The sequence below is a fragment of the Aulonocara stuartgranti genome (genome assembly GCF_965226115.1).
Source record: "Aulonocara stuartgranti genome assembly, chromosome: 17".
In the NCBI taxonomy this organism is placed as follows: domain Eukaryota; kingdom Metazoa; phylum Chordata; class Actinopteri; order Cichliformes; family Cichlidae; genus Aulonocara; species Aulonocara stuartgranti.
This window is the reverse complement of record NC_138953.1, coordinates 31243238-31259685: the sequence shown is the minus strand read 5'-3', so window position 1 is coordinate 31259685 and position 16448 is coordinate 31243238. Positions and strand designations below refer to the sequence as shown.

Below are 16448 nucleotides of genomic sequence, written 5' to 3'. Positions count from 1 at the left end.
TGAAATGAAAACTTGACTGTGATAACTCAAGAACAAGCTAATGGAAGATTTTGAAAGTGATACCATCGGTGTGTCTACTAGGTTGACAGATAGCACTTGTGGTGTGCAGTATGTTCAGGCCTTTGGGTGTTGCTGAGCTGACCGGTGCAGTGGGTTTTTTTTTTTTTTTTTTAAGAGTGCACCATATTGTTGATTTGGCAGCTGCTCAAGTTTGGGTTTTTTTTCCCCCCGCAACTCAATGATGGGCTCCTTCTGACATGAATGCAAGTTCAACACTTGGAATCAGCTCCAGAGCTTTTATGCATTCAGCTTATGATAACAAGGGAACAGGAACTGGCCCTGCTTTGCCATGAAGCTTCTCTTGAAAATGGGATACTGTGTTTAAAAATGAATGTAATTCCTTAAGCTGTTAATGTGAACATTTTTGTTAAACCCCTTTAATTAAAGCTGAAAGTCTGCACTTTAATCACAGTACACCTTAATTTTTAAATAAAATATTAAGGTTGAGATGTATAAAATGGACATTTAACACTGAGTGGGCGCTGCTTTGAAAAGAATGGAACAACACTTCTCTCTTATTCAGCTTTAAATGGGGAATTATCAGACTGTCAGAGACCTGTGGTGCATGAAGCTTTTATCAGTCAGGCAGCACAGTTATAGATGCAAAGTTCTCTATTAACATCCACTACCCCTCTGCACTAAAAACCTTCCTAGTGGAAACCCAGCTGTACGCATCAACTGCGCAGAGTTCCTCTTTTCTTTTCCCCTCAGATGAATATTAAATTTATTTACATTCCACTGATTTTTCCTAACTCCTTATCCACCTTGGTGTCATGGGTCGGGGGACTGGAGCCTCTCCCAGATGTCACTGGGAAAAACACACAGACACATCCAAACCTGCTGCCAGTTTAGAATCACCAGATATTAACCTATCGTGCATGTCTTTACTGTGAAAGGGAGCTGGAGTACCTGGAAAACACGTGACTCCACACAGAAAGGCCATTGCGTGCCAGGTGGACTGAACCCAGAGCCTTCTTGCGACCAGGATGACGATGCTAACCATTTCACCCATTTAGAATATGGCCTACTAAGGCAACAAGTAGCTCCCAGCTCTTTTTTATCAACAATCCCTAATGCTAGCCTAAAGATGAACGCGTCAGCGTTTGTGGATCTTGGGTGATTAGCTTTGCTAGAGCAGTTGGCAGCTGTCACAATTTGCAAAGATAACTTTTCAGGCTCAGAATTAACATTCTGAAGACATTTTCAATGCAGAGTTGACAAGTGAAATTCATTCATCTTGAGTTTAGTGTAAAGAGTAAGTTGACTGGATTTGAGGTGCTTAGAAAAGCTTGAAGTATTCCATCTGTTTTTAAAAAATGCTGGCTTTAATTGTCTTTAAGTATTATGCCACTACACTTGCTGCTATTATTCCACATATTGTTTCCCAGTACCTTTAAAAAAAAACAAACTATTTAAAAAAAACAAAAAACTGCCAAGTTTTCAGATATTTGTCGTCAACTTGTTCCAGTTCTCCCTGGTGGTAAATATAGAAAGTAAGGGAAGAAGGTGATGTGATGATGGGGAGGGAAATGTAATGATTAAATGAAAAGACTGGATGGCTGCTGTGAACATGAAAAAGTTGTATTGTTGTGGCTTTAACCATCTGGTCGAGTCATCTGCTTCCATCTGTTCAGAATTAAAACGGCTTTTGGCATTAAACTGATGTCTGATTTCGCAGACTTAATGACAACATTATCAACGACATCAGCGTTGTGTGCAGCACACGTTTGGACGTGGCTGTTACTCTGACGCTTCTTAATCTTGAGATATCAACGTTCAAAGCAAGTGGACATACTTGTTAGAGAGGGAAGAGACTATTAAAAGCATATAACACAAGAGGCTGCATGAAGCATAGTCTAAAATAGATGAGAAAGAGAGGATTTTATATAAGAAATGTGACAGAAATGGCAGCGAAGGGATGAGAGGGAAGAAGTCGAGTTAAAGACTCTGAGAAATGACTGCTGTCAGCCAGGTGGTGGCTTCACGGTAAAGCAGGTTGAAGACTCACCTCCATCAACAAAAAGGTGCTTTTCTTCTCAAACCACCTGACCACTTTTCGACCCACAACACTTTTGAGGACAGCGGGAAAAACTAGAACTGTTTATGTAGGTGTGTTGCTGGGATGGATTGTCTCCTCTGGGCACAGTGACAAAGCTAGACCTTTTCTTTTCAAGTTGTCCCATGTCTATAGTTCACTAATGAAAAGCTTTTTGTTGCCTCAAACCTCCTGAGTGGCTTTGTACTGAGATACCGCCTGCTCTTTTTCAATGTGAGTACAGCCAGGATTGGTTACCATACTCTTGTAAAGAGTGTGTGTGGTGTACTACAGGGGGTAGATCAGTTTGTGCGTTCTAATGCTCTCCTTCTGGCTGTTTTCTTCTTTTGTGTGGAATATTCATAATGTTTTCTCCCTGTATTTCCTTCTGTTTTTGGACAGTTTTGCCTCCACAGGAACACCTTGATCTCAGCATGACTGTGAATCAATTAAATCCAGTTGAAATGAAAGCATGAAACATCCTTAATGTGTAATTTTTGTCTAAATTTCCCTGCAAACATGTGTCCCGTGCTGTCCCTTTAAGAGTAATGTTCCTTGCAGGGCTAACGTCATTGTCCACTGGTCTTGTTAATTTTTTTTTCCCCCTCCCTCCAAGCTCTCGGCAGTGACCTTGGGAAGTACACTTACAGTCCACACACACACACACACACACACACACACACACACACACACAGACAGACAGATGTGAGCATGCATACTGATAGTAAATACACAGGAACAAGTACACACACACACACACACACACACACACACACACACACACACACACACACACACACACACACACACACACACACACATATATATATATACAGAGATTAATGTTGTATCATCCCCATTTCTCTCCCTCCCGCTGTGTTAGTCTGTCTCTCTTTTATCTCTCTCCTCCATGTTTCTGTTATCGAGCCATAAATGACTGGACCGCTGCTTTTTGTTTGGTGTGTGCAGAAAGGAGAGCAAAGCAAATTGCCGCCGCTTGCAATCTTTTCTTCTTTGTTTGTGCTCAAATTTATCTCCCACAGTATGAGACACAATCACCCATACACTTCTCCACGAAGTTACTTGCGTACCTATAGCAATTGATAATGAATAGCGTGTAAGAGAGGATGTTTGTTATGCTCACAATGTGACCGCAGGCACTGAAGTTGCTTTGCTGCTGCTCAGGCTGCGTGCCTGTATTTTGTATTCAGCACCTGTCTAAAGCCATTTTCAGTACCGGTAAGAATTATGGAAGATTACAGCTCTCCACTTTCTCAGGGCAAGTACAGCCCAACAGTCAATACGTGGTGTGCTAGGACGCTGAGGTAATTTGGTCTTTCTCCTTTTAGTCACTGAGAGCAATGATGTCGGTACGTCGTCAAAACATTAAAACGAGGCGAAACAGCACAATGCAGCTTTTTAATATTTTATTAATCTGTGCTCATAATGTGCTTGTGTTAATGCTTTATCACTGCAGAAAAACATTCACAGCAATGCCTCATATGTAAATGAAGTAAAAGCCAGCAGGTTTATGGGTCAGAGTGGGGGAAAAAGAAGCCCAGTACTTTATAAATGTGTAAACTCATTGACTAGAATAGAAATATCCTTTATTGTCCTTCATTAGGGAAATTCAGCATCAAAGTGACAGGCAGATGGAGCTTGCAGATTCACACAAAAGTAAAGAATATATAAAATAAGAGACTGTACAGTAAGTAAGTAAGGGCAGCTTACAACTTAATGCAAACAAATACTGTATAGTTCAAAGCAAATACTGGTCAAAAGCTCAGAAATTCCGATTATACAGAGGAAGATGTTGCAACAGTTTGAAAAGATGAGACTTTGTGGTGGGGGGGTCAAAAATCCTATATCAGTGCTGAGGGTTTGTCTGAGTGGCGAGCCCAGTCTTTCAGGACAATACTACCATTTAGCTGGCTCTCTAAGACGTATTCCCCAACCCGCTGGTGAGTAGTTGCAGGAGGCTGCTGGTAGTCTCTGTTCTACCGCTATTACTCACCAGGTACTCTCCGAGCTGTAGTAAAACTGAAAAGTATGACACAAACCAGAAACTGTTTGTTTTCAAAGTAAACATTGCTCCTTTTGATATGTGCTGGGAGTAGAGTCAAGGCACAACTTTTAGTTGTTTCTGGTTTATGTCACACTTTTTGAAGTTTTACTACCACTCTGCCCGTAGCTCCCAACTAGTTGGGTAATGCACATTTTTCCCATGTGACTCTCTGGACCTGCCTGGGACCCAATATTGCATAGAGGAGGTTAACAGCAGTTTGTAGGTATTTCACATTGACTACACCATCAGCTTTTTACTATATTTCAATAGCTTCTTGACTTAGCCACAGACTTCAGTAAAATGAGTCATCGTAACTGAAAAGACAGGATGACAGTGCGTTTTCTTCTCTCTATTTGCTGAAGTCCTCTGACCTCCACAGTAGGCGAAATTGAGACTGGCGTGAATAAATTAGGTGACAATTTAGTATGAAAAGTTGTGACAAATTTGCTAAACCTGCAATAAATAGGTGAAGCACGATAAGAACTGCTGTGAGTGAGAAGGATGGTAAACAAACGAGCTGAGATCATTTAGTCTCGTAAAAAACACCACAAACAAATTTTTTTTGTTTGTTATTTTTGCCTATAATTTTGAGTCCAGCTGCTGTGCTTAGACTAACATAGATATTTCTCTAGGTGCTTTCTTTTTGAGAGATGTTGTGCCCCTAGGCTAAGATGGTTAATTTTTCTCATATTAAAAATAACAAACAAACAAAACAAAAAACCCCTGATTATTCAAATCTCTAAATTGAGAATCCTATAGCTACATCGAATGCCGGTTATCGGCATGTGTAGCTCATCTGATTCTAGCTAAAGCCTCATCCTGTGTAGGCACCGTGCTCCAGGCTTTTGACGCTCACTGACCTGAAGGAAACGCTGCCACGCTCAGCCTCCACAGTGTACCTAGAAGTTGGCTTAGCATCAGTGTGGTGTCGCTTTAACTTAGAAGAATTCATCAGCAATAACAAAGGAGGCGGAAAGGGACCATTACATTATTTTTAATTGAAGTGTGGATGTGCATTCATTCACGTCTCTCTCTTTGTAGCCGAGCCAAGTGGGAGATTGTTAAAGAGAAGCATGTCCAATTGTGTTTGAGGCACCAGTCAGCAGCCAGAAGCTTTGTTGTGACGCATGTACGGAAATAGACTAATAAACTTAGCACTCTGCAGTCTGGCTGGACATAATGATCAGCGAGAGAATTGGATGAGAGGGAGAAAAGAATTTAAGAGATATGCAGGGGTGAGGGAGAGGTTGGACAGATTAGTGAGATGATGGTATGACATGAACTCAGCAGGAGAAGGTCAAAGATGAGTTGATGAAGGAAAGAGAAGCTTGTTACAGAATTAACAAGTGAGGGAACCAGAGGCGGAAAGGAGAGCAGGAAGGAGAGAGGATTGATCTAATAGGCTTCCCACCAGGGATGTTAGCATTATGAAGGAAGGAGGCAGAGGAGGAGATGGAGAGGCTGACGGAGATGAGAGGGGGGAAAAAAATGGGTAAGGCGAGTAAAACACCAAGTGAAGTCAGTGTTTACAAGCACGTACGCAGAGAAGAGAAAGGAATGGAGCATCTTGAACACTGTAGCTCAGAGGAAGTCTGTCAAATTTCCTGTTTCCTTCTGTTTGCCTTCACTTGAAATAGAAAAGGTGTGTGTGTGTGTGTGTGTGTGTGTGTGTGTGTGTGTCAGTACCAGTGGGTGTTAAATTTATCCGTTCATTTGAGTCACAGGTCGCGTTTCCTAATAATCCTCTTGTGATAGTGAGAGAATATTGTCTTTGCAAACAACATGGGGGTTTAGTCAGGTGTTAAGTTACGCACGTGTAAACACACGCGCACAAAAATAGAGACTCATAAGCGCAAACACTTATAATCATGTAGAAAAAAAGAACACACACACACTACAAAAATACATGCACACACTGTGGCTAAGAAACATTGTGGAAGCCAGGAATTACTTGTAAGCCCGATGGTGTTGGAATCAACACATCCCCCTCTGTGTAACTAGGTCACTGACTCAGTGAGACTATTTAAAGTTGTCTTTATATGTCTTTATGGAGTCAGTATGTCAAGCTTTTAGCCAGTGTCATCTTATGAGGATATTAAACCGTGAACAAACAGCCACGTGGCTCGGCATGACTATGGATGATACACTGATTTATTTTTGCTAGTTTAATATAGAATTAAAAGCTGTAAACATCTGTTCATCAAGTGTTTGGACCAATTTACAAGGAATTATTAAGGTAGACATGTTGTTTCCTTTACTGAGTAAAAAACATGTTCTACATACTGAAGCTGCCAGCATTCACAGTCTTCTAAGCTACTGTTGGGGATCTGGTACCTTACATATAAAAAGGCACCTGGGAGCTGCTAAACACCCTCCCCTTCAGTCCTTTTACAATTTAGTGTTTACATCTTCATTACTTCCCCTTCACTTCCCTCCTCCCATCTTTTCAAACCTTCACTCATCTCTCCTCATCAACACCCCTCCCTCCTTTTTTTTTTTCTTCGACCCTTTGGAATTACGAGGATTTCTGCATTTATTAATCCTACAATGTGCTCTGATCTTCATCTGAGTCACAGTTAGATATTTTTCTCATTTTTGTCTCGCTTGCATTTCACAGCTTGTCTTCCCAAACTTTCTCTTCCTCTTCTTTACACATTTTTCTCTCCATCTGTCTCTCTTCCCCTCATCCTTTCTCTCTTGTGTATCCTCTCTCGCTCTCTCTCGGTCTCTTTCCTCCCTCTGGTCTGCCTCTCTTCCGTTCTCTCTCCCTTTATCTCTGCCTCGTTGTCAAGTGGTGACTCACTGGAGGTGTGCAGCCAAGGATTTGGCGTGCGCACAGACACACATGCATCGCGATCAGCCAAGAGTACCGCATGCAGGCCACATGCTGCACGTACTGCGCGCACATGCACACACAAAAGGCACTGCTGAGGGCCAAGGGTATGAGAGGCGGGTTAGAGACACACAGTCACACAGGCGCGATGCTCTGTCAGCCAAGTGAAAAGCAGCAAACAGCGTTGAGTCACATCACTGGAGCAGAAACATCAAAAGAAGGCACCAACACACACACAGTGTCTATTTTGACACCCAGTAATGATGCACAGCTTCTATGCGGATCTCTGCCTCCAATTCAGATTTTCGTGTGTTTCCAAATTGGCATGAATAATATTATATTTAATATAAATAATATCATCATATAACACTTGCTGTAGGAGGGAGAAAGGGACCATTATATTATTTTGCTTCCTGTCATTTGTTTATCACTTTTAGCTGTTTATGATGTCTTTGCCAGACACTAAATGCCTAATATAGTGTCTGGCAAATGGTCTGTCTTTGAGCACATAAATCCCACCCACCTGTTCTTCACACCTTCTGTTTGCAAGGGGCAACCAATCAGGGAAAAGCTGGCTTAAAGGAAATTAAATTGTTTATTTCACGTAGTGGATGAACTAATACCCAGTTTATGATGAACAAGTAGTTTTTGGAGCTTTATGCTTTTATCAGAGTGCAGTGGAGAGCAGACTGGAAAGTAGGGAGAGAGGATGACTGGGGGAAGACACGTAGCACAGGGCCTTGGATTTGAAGCATTTAGGCTTGTGGCATATGGTCACCTGCTCCACCTGTGAGCTAAACTGGCACCCATTCATGTTTGTTTTAACTATAGACTATACAGAGTTACTCTAGTAGAGTCCAGCAGGCAACTATACTAAGCTGGAAATAACCACAATTAATTGTTAGATGATTTTAGGTGTTAAAAAAAGGTATTAAAACAAAACAAGTGGGTGAAATGCTCTTTAGTAGGACTGGTCACCAGGTAACTGTTGTATGTTAAAAAGGAACTCAGATCCTCTAGACCAGCGGTCCCCAACCTTTTTTGCACCATGGACCGGTTTATGTCTGACAAACCTGTACCAAAAATAAAAGGACTTAATAATAGCACACGGGAAACGATGCAGGGAAACAGATTTAATAATAAAAATGATTAAAAAAAAGATAAAAACTGATAAAAAAAACCCCTAAAAACCATAAATTTCACACAGGAGCCTCAACTCTCGTGCCCCAGTACCAAACGACTCATGGACCGGTACCGGTCTGTGATCCGGGGGTTGGGGAACGCTGCTCTAGCCCCTGTTACAACAGTGGGAGGTCTTTAATGAGCTTGTTGAAGGTGCTACAACTTTCCCAGATGATGATTATTGACTATTAGTTTCCATTTATCATTTTGCATGATATGTTTATTGTTAGAGTGAGAGAATGTGTTTTCTTCTGAGTTGGATTTGAGAGTGAAATGATAAACAGTGGGTGTGTATCACATTGAAAATGGTTTGTTTGAACTGCACTCCTTTGGATGAGAAATAATAAAGCTGTGATTTACAGTTTGCCAGGGAAACTTGTTTTAAAATTCGATTATCGTTATAATACCTCTGTGTCTGTGCACAACACGAAAGAGAATGTTAAATATTAGCGTTTGCATGCTTCTAGCTAAACACTGAACTGAACTCCCACTTTATGATTAATTATGCAGCAGGAATCAACCTCACTTCACCATAACACAGAGTATGTGCGTGTGTTTGTTATATTCCCGCTGCAGGTGAAGAAAACCTACAGTCATGGCACATACAGAGCTGGGGCCATGAGACAGATTAGCCTGGTGGGAGCTGTGGACGAGGAGGTCGGCAATTATTTCCCAGAATTCCTCAGCATGCTGGAAGAGTCACCTTTCCTCAAGGTGAGTCTGGGTGGGACAGCAGCGTGGCAGTAATCCTGACAAAGACAGAATGACTGAATGGAAAACGTGACAGAAGGATTCAAACAAACAGATAAGATTTGAGCTTGAACTGGATATGGAAGTGAGTCCGCAAAATGTTTGTCTCCGACCTGAACTGAATGCAGTGAAATGCCTTTTAGAAAAAAGTAGCCGACAGAAAATAATAATACTTTAGGAACTGGATTTTAATCTTCTTTGTTTTAGCCAGAAGAGAGCCATTAAAACTTTGCTGGGTCGGCCCAGATACTCATCCTTAGTATCCTCTTGAGACATCCTTATTAATCGCTCATTGCCTCATGCTCTAAAAGCATTCATTTTCATAATGTGCTACTATTTGTTCCAAGAAAACATCATCTGTTCTAGTAAAATTGTGCACGCTTAGTCAAGCTGTTGTGTGACGATGTTCAGCTGGCTGACATAGTGTCATCCCTGAACTCTAAAGTAGGATTTATTTACTCTACTTATTTACTTCCTAGTACCACATGTATGGTCTCATATTGCATTCAATAACTAGACTATTTTGACGCATTTGCACCGCTGATCATTTGGAAACACCAAACCGAGCAGATGGAGAATACTGCAAGACAAAACACCTAAGACTCTCAGCAGTGGCTGGCAAATGAGAGGCATGTCAAGCGATTGACGCAGCTCCCTGTTTTAGTCCAGGAAGTTGTTTCTGTCTGCAGGAGCAGACCACGAAACGCTGCGTTTACTCACTGCTGTCCCTTAAATGCATGAGTGACAGGCTCGTCTTCTGTTTGCTGTTCTATGTTGAGACTTCAAATCTCCTGCTCGCACTGCGGAGGAGTGGCGTCGCACGCTGAATATCAAAAGACGCACATCCTCTGGCGTTTCCTGTCTATGAACGGCTTTGGCTCAGATTCAGCACCCTCCGAATCATCCTGGGTGCCAGTGACAAGTTTTGCCAGGGGAGCAGTTTTTGCACACGAGCTAAATAAAACACTTGATGAATTGGTTGCCGACTAAAAAGGCGATGCTTTGATTTTTATTCCCTTGTGTCTTCACTTTCCCTCCTCCTTCTTTTCCTCCTTGTCTGTCTGGCTCCAGAGGACTCTTCCATGGGGAACGTTTTCCAGTCTGAGGCTGATGAGTCCCACAGAGAGCGACGACGGTCCTATAATGTGGGTCAGACCAGGAGAGCAGATGATACCTGTAGCTGATATACCAAAGTCTCCTTTTAAAAGAAAACGGTGAGTCCAACGTTGAACGGCAGACTGCAGATGCGCTCAAATAAGGCCAACTCACGTTTCCAGTTCAGTGAGACAGATGGAATTAGGAGGGATTTCGCTCTTTATGAATGTTGTTTACAAGCCTCGGTGGTGTGTGTTTGTGTAACTTATTGAGCCAGCTTGCCTCTGTACCCTCCGTTCTGCCCATGAGGACTGATTATAGGCTAAAAAAGCGTTCCAATCTGAAGCAGCGTGCAGCTTTGTTGAAGCCGAGCTGCTCCAGATGAGACGATTACCCTCCTCTCTGCTTGCCTGTGCCGCTGCTGCTCAAACACGGCCTCTGCCTCATAATGCATGATGTCTGCGAGCGAGACCATGAGAGAGAACGTGTGTGTGTGTGTGTGTGTGTGTGTGTGTGTGTGTGAATGGGAGCGGTATGTGGCTCACCGCTAGGATGAGATCATCGTTACATCAGACACCACTTCACATGGCAGCCAGCCAAACGTGGGACAATGCACATCACACACATTCCTGCCTCGCTTCATTTATTTCTCTCTCATGTCTCAGGTCATTAGTGGTGGCATCGGTTGGTTGGTTGATTTTTAGCTTAAGAGATGAGTCAGTTGATAAGATGATGATTCTTTATTGGAAGAAGTCTGTGATTTCACGCCGATTTCGACTAAGCACACTTTTATTAGCAGCTTTAGTCCTTTAGTTCATAGGAGATGTCCTATTTTTAATTATTAGGTTAAGTGTGCCTGCTTTTCAATTTGTGTTTGCATTGCACCAAATTTCCTATATTATGGTACACATTAATGTGTTTTGTCTTTTCATGGTCCACTGGGTTTAGACCAAAGTTAGTAAAACTAAAAGTACATGTTGGAGGGGGGCAAATGAAACCTTTCAGTTAACGGAAATAAAAAATAAAACCAGACTTGCATGTAGGAAATTTCTCAATCTTTCACCCGCCTTGCAGCTCCGGCCTCATTTCTCTGTCCTTGCTACCTCCACAGATAGTTTCTATTACAGTCTGTTTTCCGCTTCTTCTTGACTTCTGTTTTCTGCTTGAAGTTGATTTATTGAGGACTTCACATGCTGCTGTTCTCAGGAGCTCAGGTGTTTTTCATGTCTGTCAGTGTGTGAATAAGAAAAGAGACATCAAAAAAGAAAGCATGTCAAAAGAAATATGGAGAAGTAGTGATGAGGAGAGGAGGACGTGATGTTTGCAGCGAGTCCTTGGCTGCAGTTTGGCCTTGCGCTGTTTGGAGGAAGGCTGCTGGCGCATGAGCAGCGTCTCTTTGCGGCGCTGCTTTTTATTTCTCAGTAGTTTCAGTGGAAAGGTCAAACTGTTGTGCCTTTCTGACAGCGCTGAGACTCTCAGTCTGAGAATTCAGCTTGATTATAGTGGTCAGATGATGAAAATAAACCAAAATATTTCAGCTCTTGGTGAAAGGGCGCCACGCTCACACAGATTTACTGTAATTGCATAGTAGAAGCGGCAGCAGCAGCCGCGGCCAGCACCATTTTGAAGAAAGACAGAGGATTGACGAAGAATGTGATGTGAGCGTGACAGCCAGCGTGAGCTGATCAAACCCGCAAAGCTTAGCAACGAAGAGACAGACGTGGAACGCTTCTGAAAGAAAAAAGGATGTTAACGTGACGTTAACCTTTTATTTCAAGCACTTCACATTTTATGTGCTCTGCACTGTCTACTATACTTACACTGATATTTACTGAGCTGTTTTTACTACATTTAGTACCACATTTACTGCATTTTGATCTGTATTTGTGCTTTTGTTGTGTAGTTGAAATTGTTTTATTGGTTTTTTTTTTAATTGCATTTTACTCCAGATTAACTTTTACCTTTGTTTTTTCATATTTTATTAGATTTTGTATACATGTTCCTGATCGGTTTTGCTTTGTCAACCTCACCTGGTTGACAAGGCAACCCACCAGTCCCTTCATTTCCCTTCACTTTCCTGTCAAATAAAGGCTTAAAATGCTCCAAATAAATAAACCACTAGAGAATATAACAAATGATCAGTTTTCAAACATGGTATCCCAATTATTAATATATCATATATTCTGGTATTATCTACATTTTTCAAAATATTACGGAATAGAGTTACACAACCATTAACAACATTTGTGTGCTTTTGTTGATGAATTTCATTTGGCACATATTACTTTGGGGCTAAATTGAGTTTTAAATGCAGAACCTGGCCAAAAATCAATATAATTAACACACACAAAAAACAGCTTTTGTATGTTCAGAGAGCATTGCTTTCCTCCATTGCTTTCTCCCTTTATATCCACATACTCCCCACCTCCCTCCTTCTTTATCCCACCAGCCCTATTATCTCCTTGCGCCCTCTTCTACTCATCTACCCCTCAGTCCTGCTTTAACTGGCAATAAAGGCGCAGGAATCTCTCCTGACATTTTGGTGCACACTACCAGCAGACACGGTGGGAGAATAACACGACCTCACATGTAGTTAAAGATTTGCAGCGGATGGTAGGCTTCAAAGATGTGCACATTCAGCACTCTTCCCTTTACGCTCTCCCTTTTCACAGTTTCACTTACCAGCTTTCCTGGTTTTACATTTATTACTGTCAGCCTGCAGTCAGCTCAGACACACTGAGCTCTGTGTGTGTGTGTGTGTGTGTGTGTGTGTGTGTGTTTTTCATCTACCCCCATCCACTCTCTGCACTATTTTCCCCTGCTTCTTTCTTCCTCTTCCACCAGCTCATGCCTCTCTCTTCTTATCTCTGAATGAATGAACGCACAATTCAGCATTCAGCACGGGTAGTTTCGAAGCTTGTCTGTGTGTGTGTGTGTGTGTTACTCTCTCGAAGGACTCTCTCGCAAACTCTGTGCGTGTGTTTATACTCTTGTTTGAATTTGACTGCAGCTCCAGTGTGAGTCACTGATCCAGCAGTGAGCTGACTGCAGTACTTCTATTGTTTGGCAGCACGGCTCATTCCTATGCTTTTCCTTCACAGCTCTTCAGTCTGCACACATGAAGCCAAGCGCAGACTTCGTATGTGTACATCGTCTAGCTTTTGCCGTTACACTGCTTGAAACGCAGCTTGTGTTTTTTGGGCTTTTTCTCTCTCTCTTTTTTTTTTTTTTTAAAATGCGAGAGAATGTTGTAGATCTACAATTTTTCACACTTATTTGTAAACACGCATTATGCCGGCAGCAAACACGGAACCATAAAGCACCATGAGGCAACTATTGTTGTGATCTGGCGCTATATAAATAAAACTGAATTGAATAAAATGATTAGATTTGGGAGTGGGGGGGGCATCCGGAGCTAGAAAATCTGACATATCTGTTGAAGGCCTGCAGTAATTGTGTAGACGCATTGTGGGTTTGTTGTTTTATCTTTCATCTTTTGGTTCATACTACATCTTGCATGTGAATCAGAGAAGTGCAATAAATTCTTACATTTATAAAATGACCTCAAATATGTAAATTATCTGCAGTATTTTATACTGTTAATATGTGTGTTATGTATCAAAGTGGAGGAGTTATTAATACATGGGTAAATTCTGTGTGGTGTGGAAACCAGACTGAGCATGAATGGTGCTTTGATGAGGGTTACACCCACAAATGTTTCTGAAACTCTCACTGAAGCCACAGGCTGAAACACGCCTTTTTCATCCTGCTTCTATCAAACATTAAACGTATCGACTACTTAACTGTGAGCGCTGACACTTTCATTAAATAACGCGCAGTTTTTAGGGATCTGTTTGTTCTTGTAAGTCTTTTTAAAACAAACATGCCTGCTTGTTCGTTAAGTTTACATCGGCTTACCCTCAGGCTGTGAAGTTTCCACGTTCTGGCTTAATAGTTGAGGTATACAGTGGATGTGAAAAGTGTAGACAACCCTGTTAAAATGCCAGATTTTTGTGATTATTAAAAATGAGACTACAATAAATCATTTCAAAATGTGTCCCACATTTAATGTGACCTGTAACCTGTATAGTTCAATTGAAAAACAAACAAATCTCTAACAGGAAACAATATGAAAAATAATAAGCCGAGTGCAAAAGTGTCCATACTCGTACACAAATGACCTTTTCATTTATGACAAAAATTCCAGCATGTGGATCAAGGATAAGGATTTTTAGATTAGATCCAGCTACACTGGATAAGATGAGGGAAAAGTAAAGACAAGATGTCTATGGGTCCTTAAAATATCTTAAATTTGATTGGATCTTAAATATTTCACTTTTATTTATTTATTTATGTATTTATTTGGTCTCTAAAGAATTAGATAGCATAATGTAATTGATCACCTGTTCACCTAAAGCTTTCAGAATATTTTTATATGTGTACGGACAGTTTGTGCTGATGCCAATTAAAGATTTTCCCCAGAAAATAAATGCAAACCAAAATAAACAAAAATTCCCCCAGTGCTTAGGCCTGGCCTGCTGCCCGTCTTGCACACACTGATGGAAACACTGGGGACGACTATGATGACGGCTTTGTTAGCCAGCGTGCTCATTAGAAAAGGGAAGATGTGACTTTCATGACAAATGGCTCACGAATAACAATTGTTTGAACTGACATTAATGTGTTTACTTGGAGAGAACATATTTTTCACTTCTGATGTGAAGCTTGGTGTAAAATTTTGTTCTAAGTGTTATTAAAAAGGTCTTAAATTTGACCTGCAAGCATCTAGGCCAAGTCATAGCTTTGCCAACTAATAAGGAACAAAGTATAACATGACATCAGCGCTGGCTGTTACAGAGGCGGCAATTGCAAAATTGTGGTTCAATGTCAATGTTTGAATCGTTTATCTATTTATTTCATTATTTTTGTTGTATTTATTTCCCCTTAAAGCCAAAAACAAAGCAGTCTTTATTACTTTATTATATGTTGTAAACGCTTTGACAGGCAGGATTTGAACATTTAAAATTTAGACTAGACGAGATAAATACTGGTTGCTGATTGTGGTAAAATCCATCTTATTTACAAATCATTTAAAGGCAGTATCGCTCTGTGTATCCCTATGGCTGATTGATTTGTTATTGTAGATGCTTCTGTCTCTGTCTTAGCTGATGCTGATAATACAACAGCAACAGCAGCAGGTCTCTTTGTGCTGTTATAAAGCAGACGGGAAAGAAAGAGCCTAGGAGAGTGAGCATCCCACTCACCTTTAGTCATTTCCTTCTTTATTTAGACAGCAGGGAAGCAGACGGGTGAGAAACACAAACTGTGTGGGCACGCTGTGTTTTTCTACTTTTTCACTCTGCTTTTTCTCTTAGCTCCGCAAATGAGGTGAAGAACCTGCTTCAGTCCCTGCCCAGGACCAGCGAGCCCAGAGAGATGCTGTTCGAGGATCGGACGCGAGCCCACGCCGATCACATCGGACAGGGTTTCGAGCGCCAAACCACGGCGGCCGTGGGGGTGCTGAAGGCCGTATGCTCCGTAGAAAGGTAGGCGTTGAAGCGACAGTAGCGCACGCTGTAAATGTCAGACAGTTTGGTAAGCAGCCGTCTGTGTGGAAGTGACACACGCTCTGTATTTACACAGCTTAGTCACTGACGGATATCATATAATCCTTCTCTCTTCCCTCCCCCCTTGCTCGTTTTCAGCTTGGAGCCTCCTCGTGTAACCAAAGATGTTGTGTGTTTCCACGCTGGTGATTTCCCTTATGTAGTTCAGAGGCTGCAGTTGGACTTACATGAACCCCCGCTGTCTCAGGTGTTACATTACACACACACACACACACACACACACACACACACACACACACACACACACACACACACACACACACACCTGTGTTCACTCACTCCTATTACTCCCAGTAAATTGACCTTTATAATAACTCATATTGGATAAAGTGTTACCAAAATATCAACTGAGTGTAAACCTGATGATGGATGCTGCCACCCGGTGGACAATTTTAACCTCAGCTAGAGGTTTGTCTTAAGACAAGAAAAGACAAGTGTTACTATAGTAAATAATTATAGTTATAGTTCTTCTGTATTTATTTTTTGCTTATGTAGTTTAGTTTATTTCTCCGGGTTAATTGTTGTGTCCATCTGCACCCGCAGACATCTTTCCGTGGAGGAAGAATTAAATGTTAAATATCACTAGTCTCGATCCAGGTCCCTGCCAGACGTCCTCTGTGATCACCAACTGTTTTTTCATATTTATTTATGTATCATGTGAATTTTATTTAAATTTCAGAAAAATCCCCCATAAGATAAATGTTTATTTAAAGTGAAATAAATATTTGAGCAGTATAGTTAATGAATTACTGCCAAAACAATCTAACTTCACCAAAAACAACAAACACACTGCTCTTTTTT

General features: G+C 41.3%; 1 protein-coding gene across 1 annotated transcript in view; it reads left to right on the top strand.

Annotated features, from left to right (window-relative positions):
* The window catches only part of LOC309692020 (uncharacterized protein), a 39577-nt gene that overhangs the window by 18293 nt on the left and 4836 nt on the right, over positions 1-16448 (top strand). Inside the window, exons 5-8 of the mRNA XM_082510137.1 lie at positions 8752-8889; positions 9997-10139; positions 15396-15566; positions 15726-15834. Coding sequence (XP_082366263.1) covers positions 8752-8889; positions 9997-10139; positions 15396-15566; positions 15726-15834 — 561 coding nt within the window. The remainder of the gene's footprint in view (positions 1-8751; positions 8890-9996; positions 10140-15395; positions 15567-15725; positions 15835-16448) is intronic.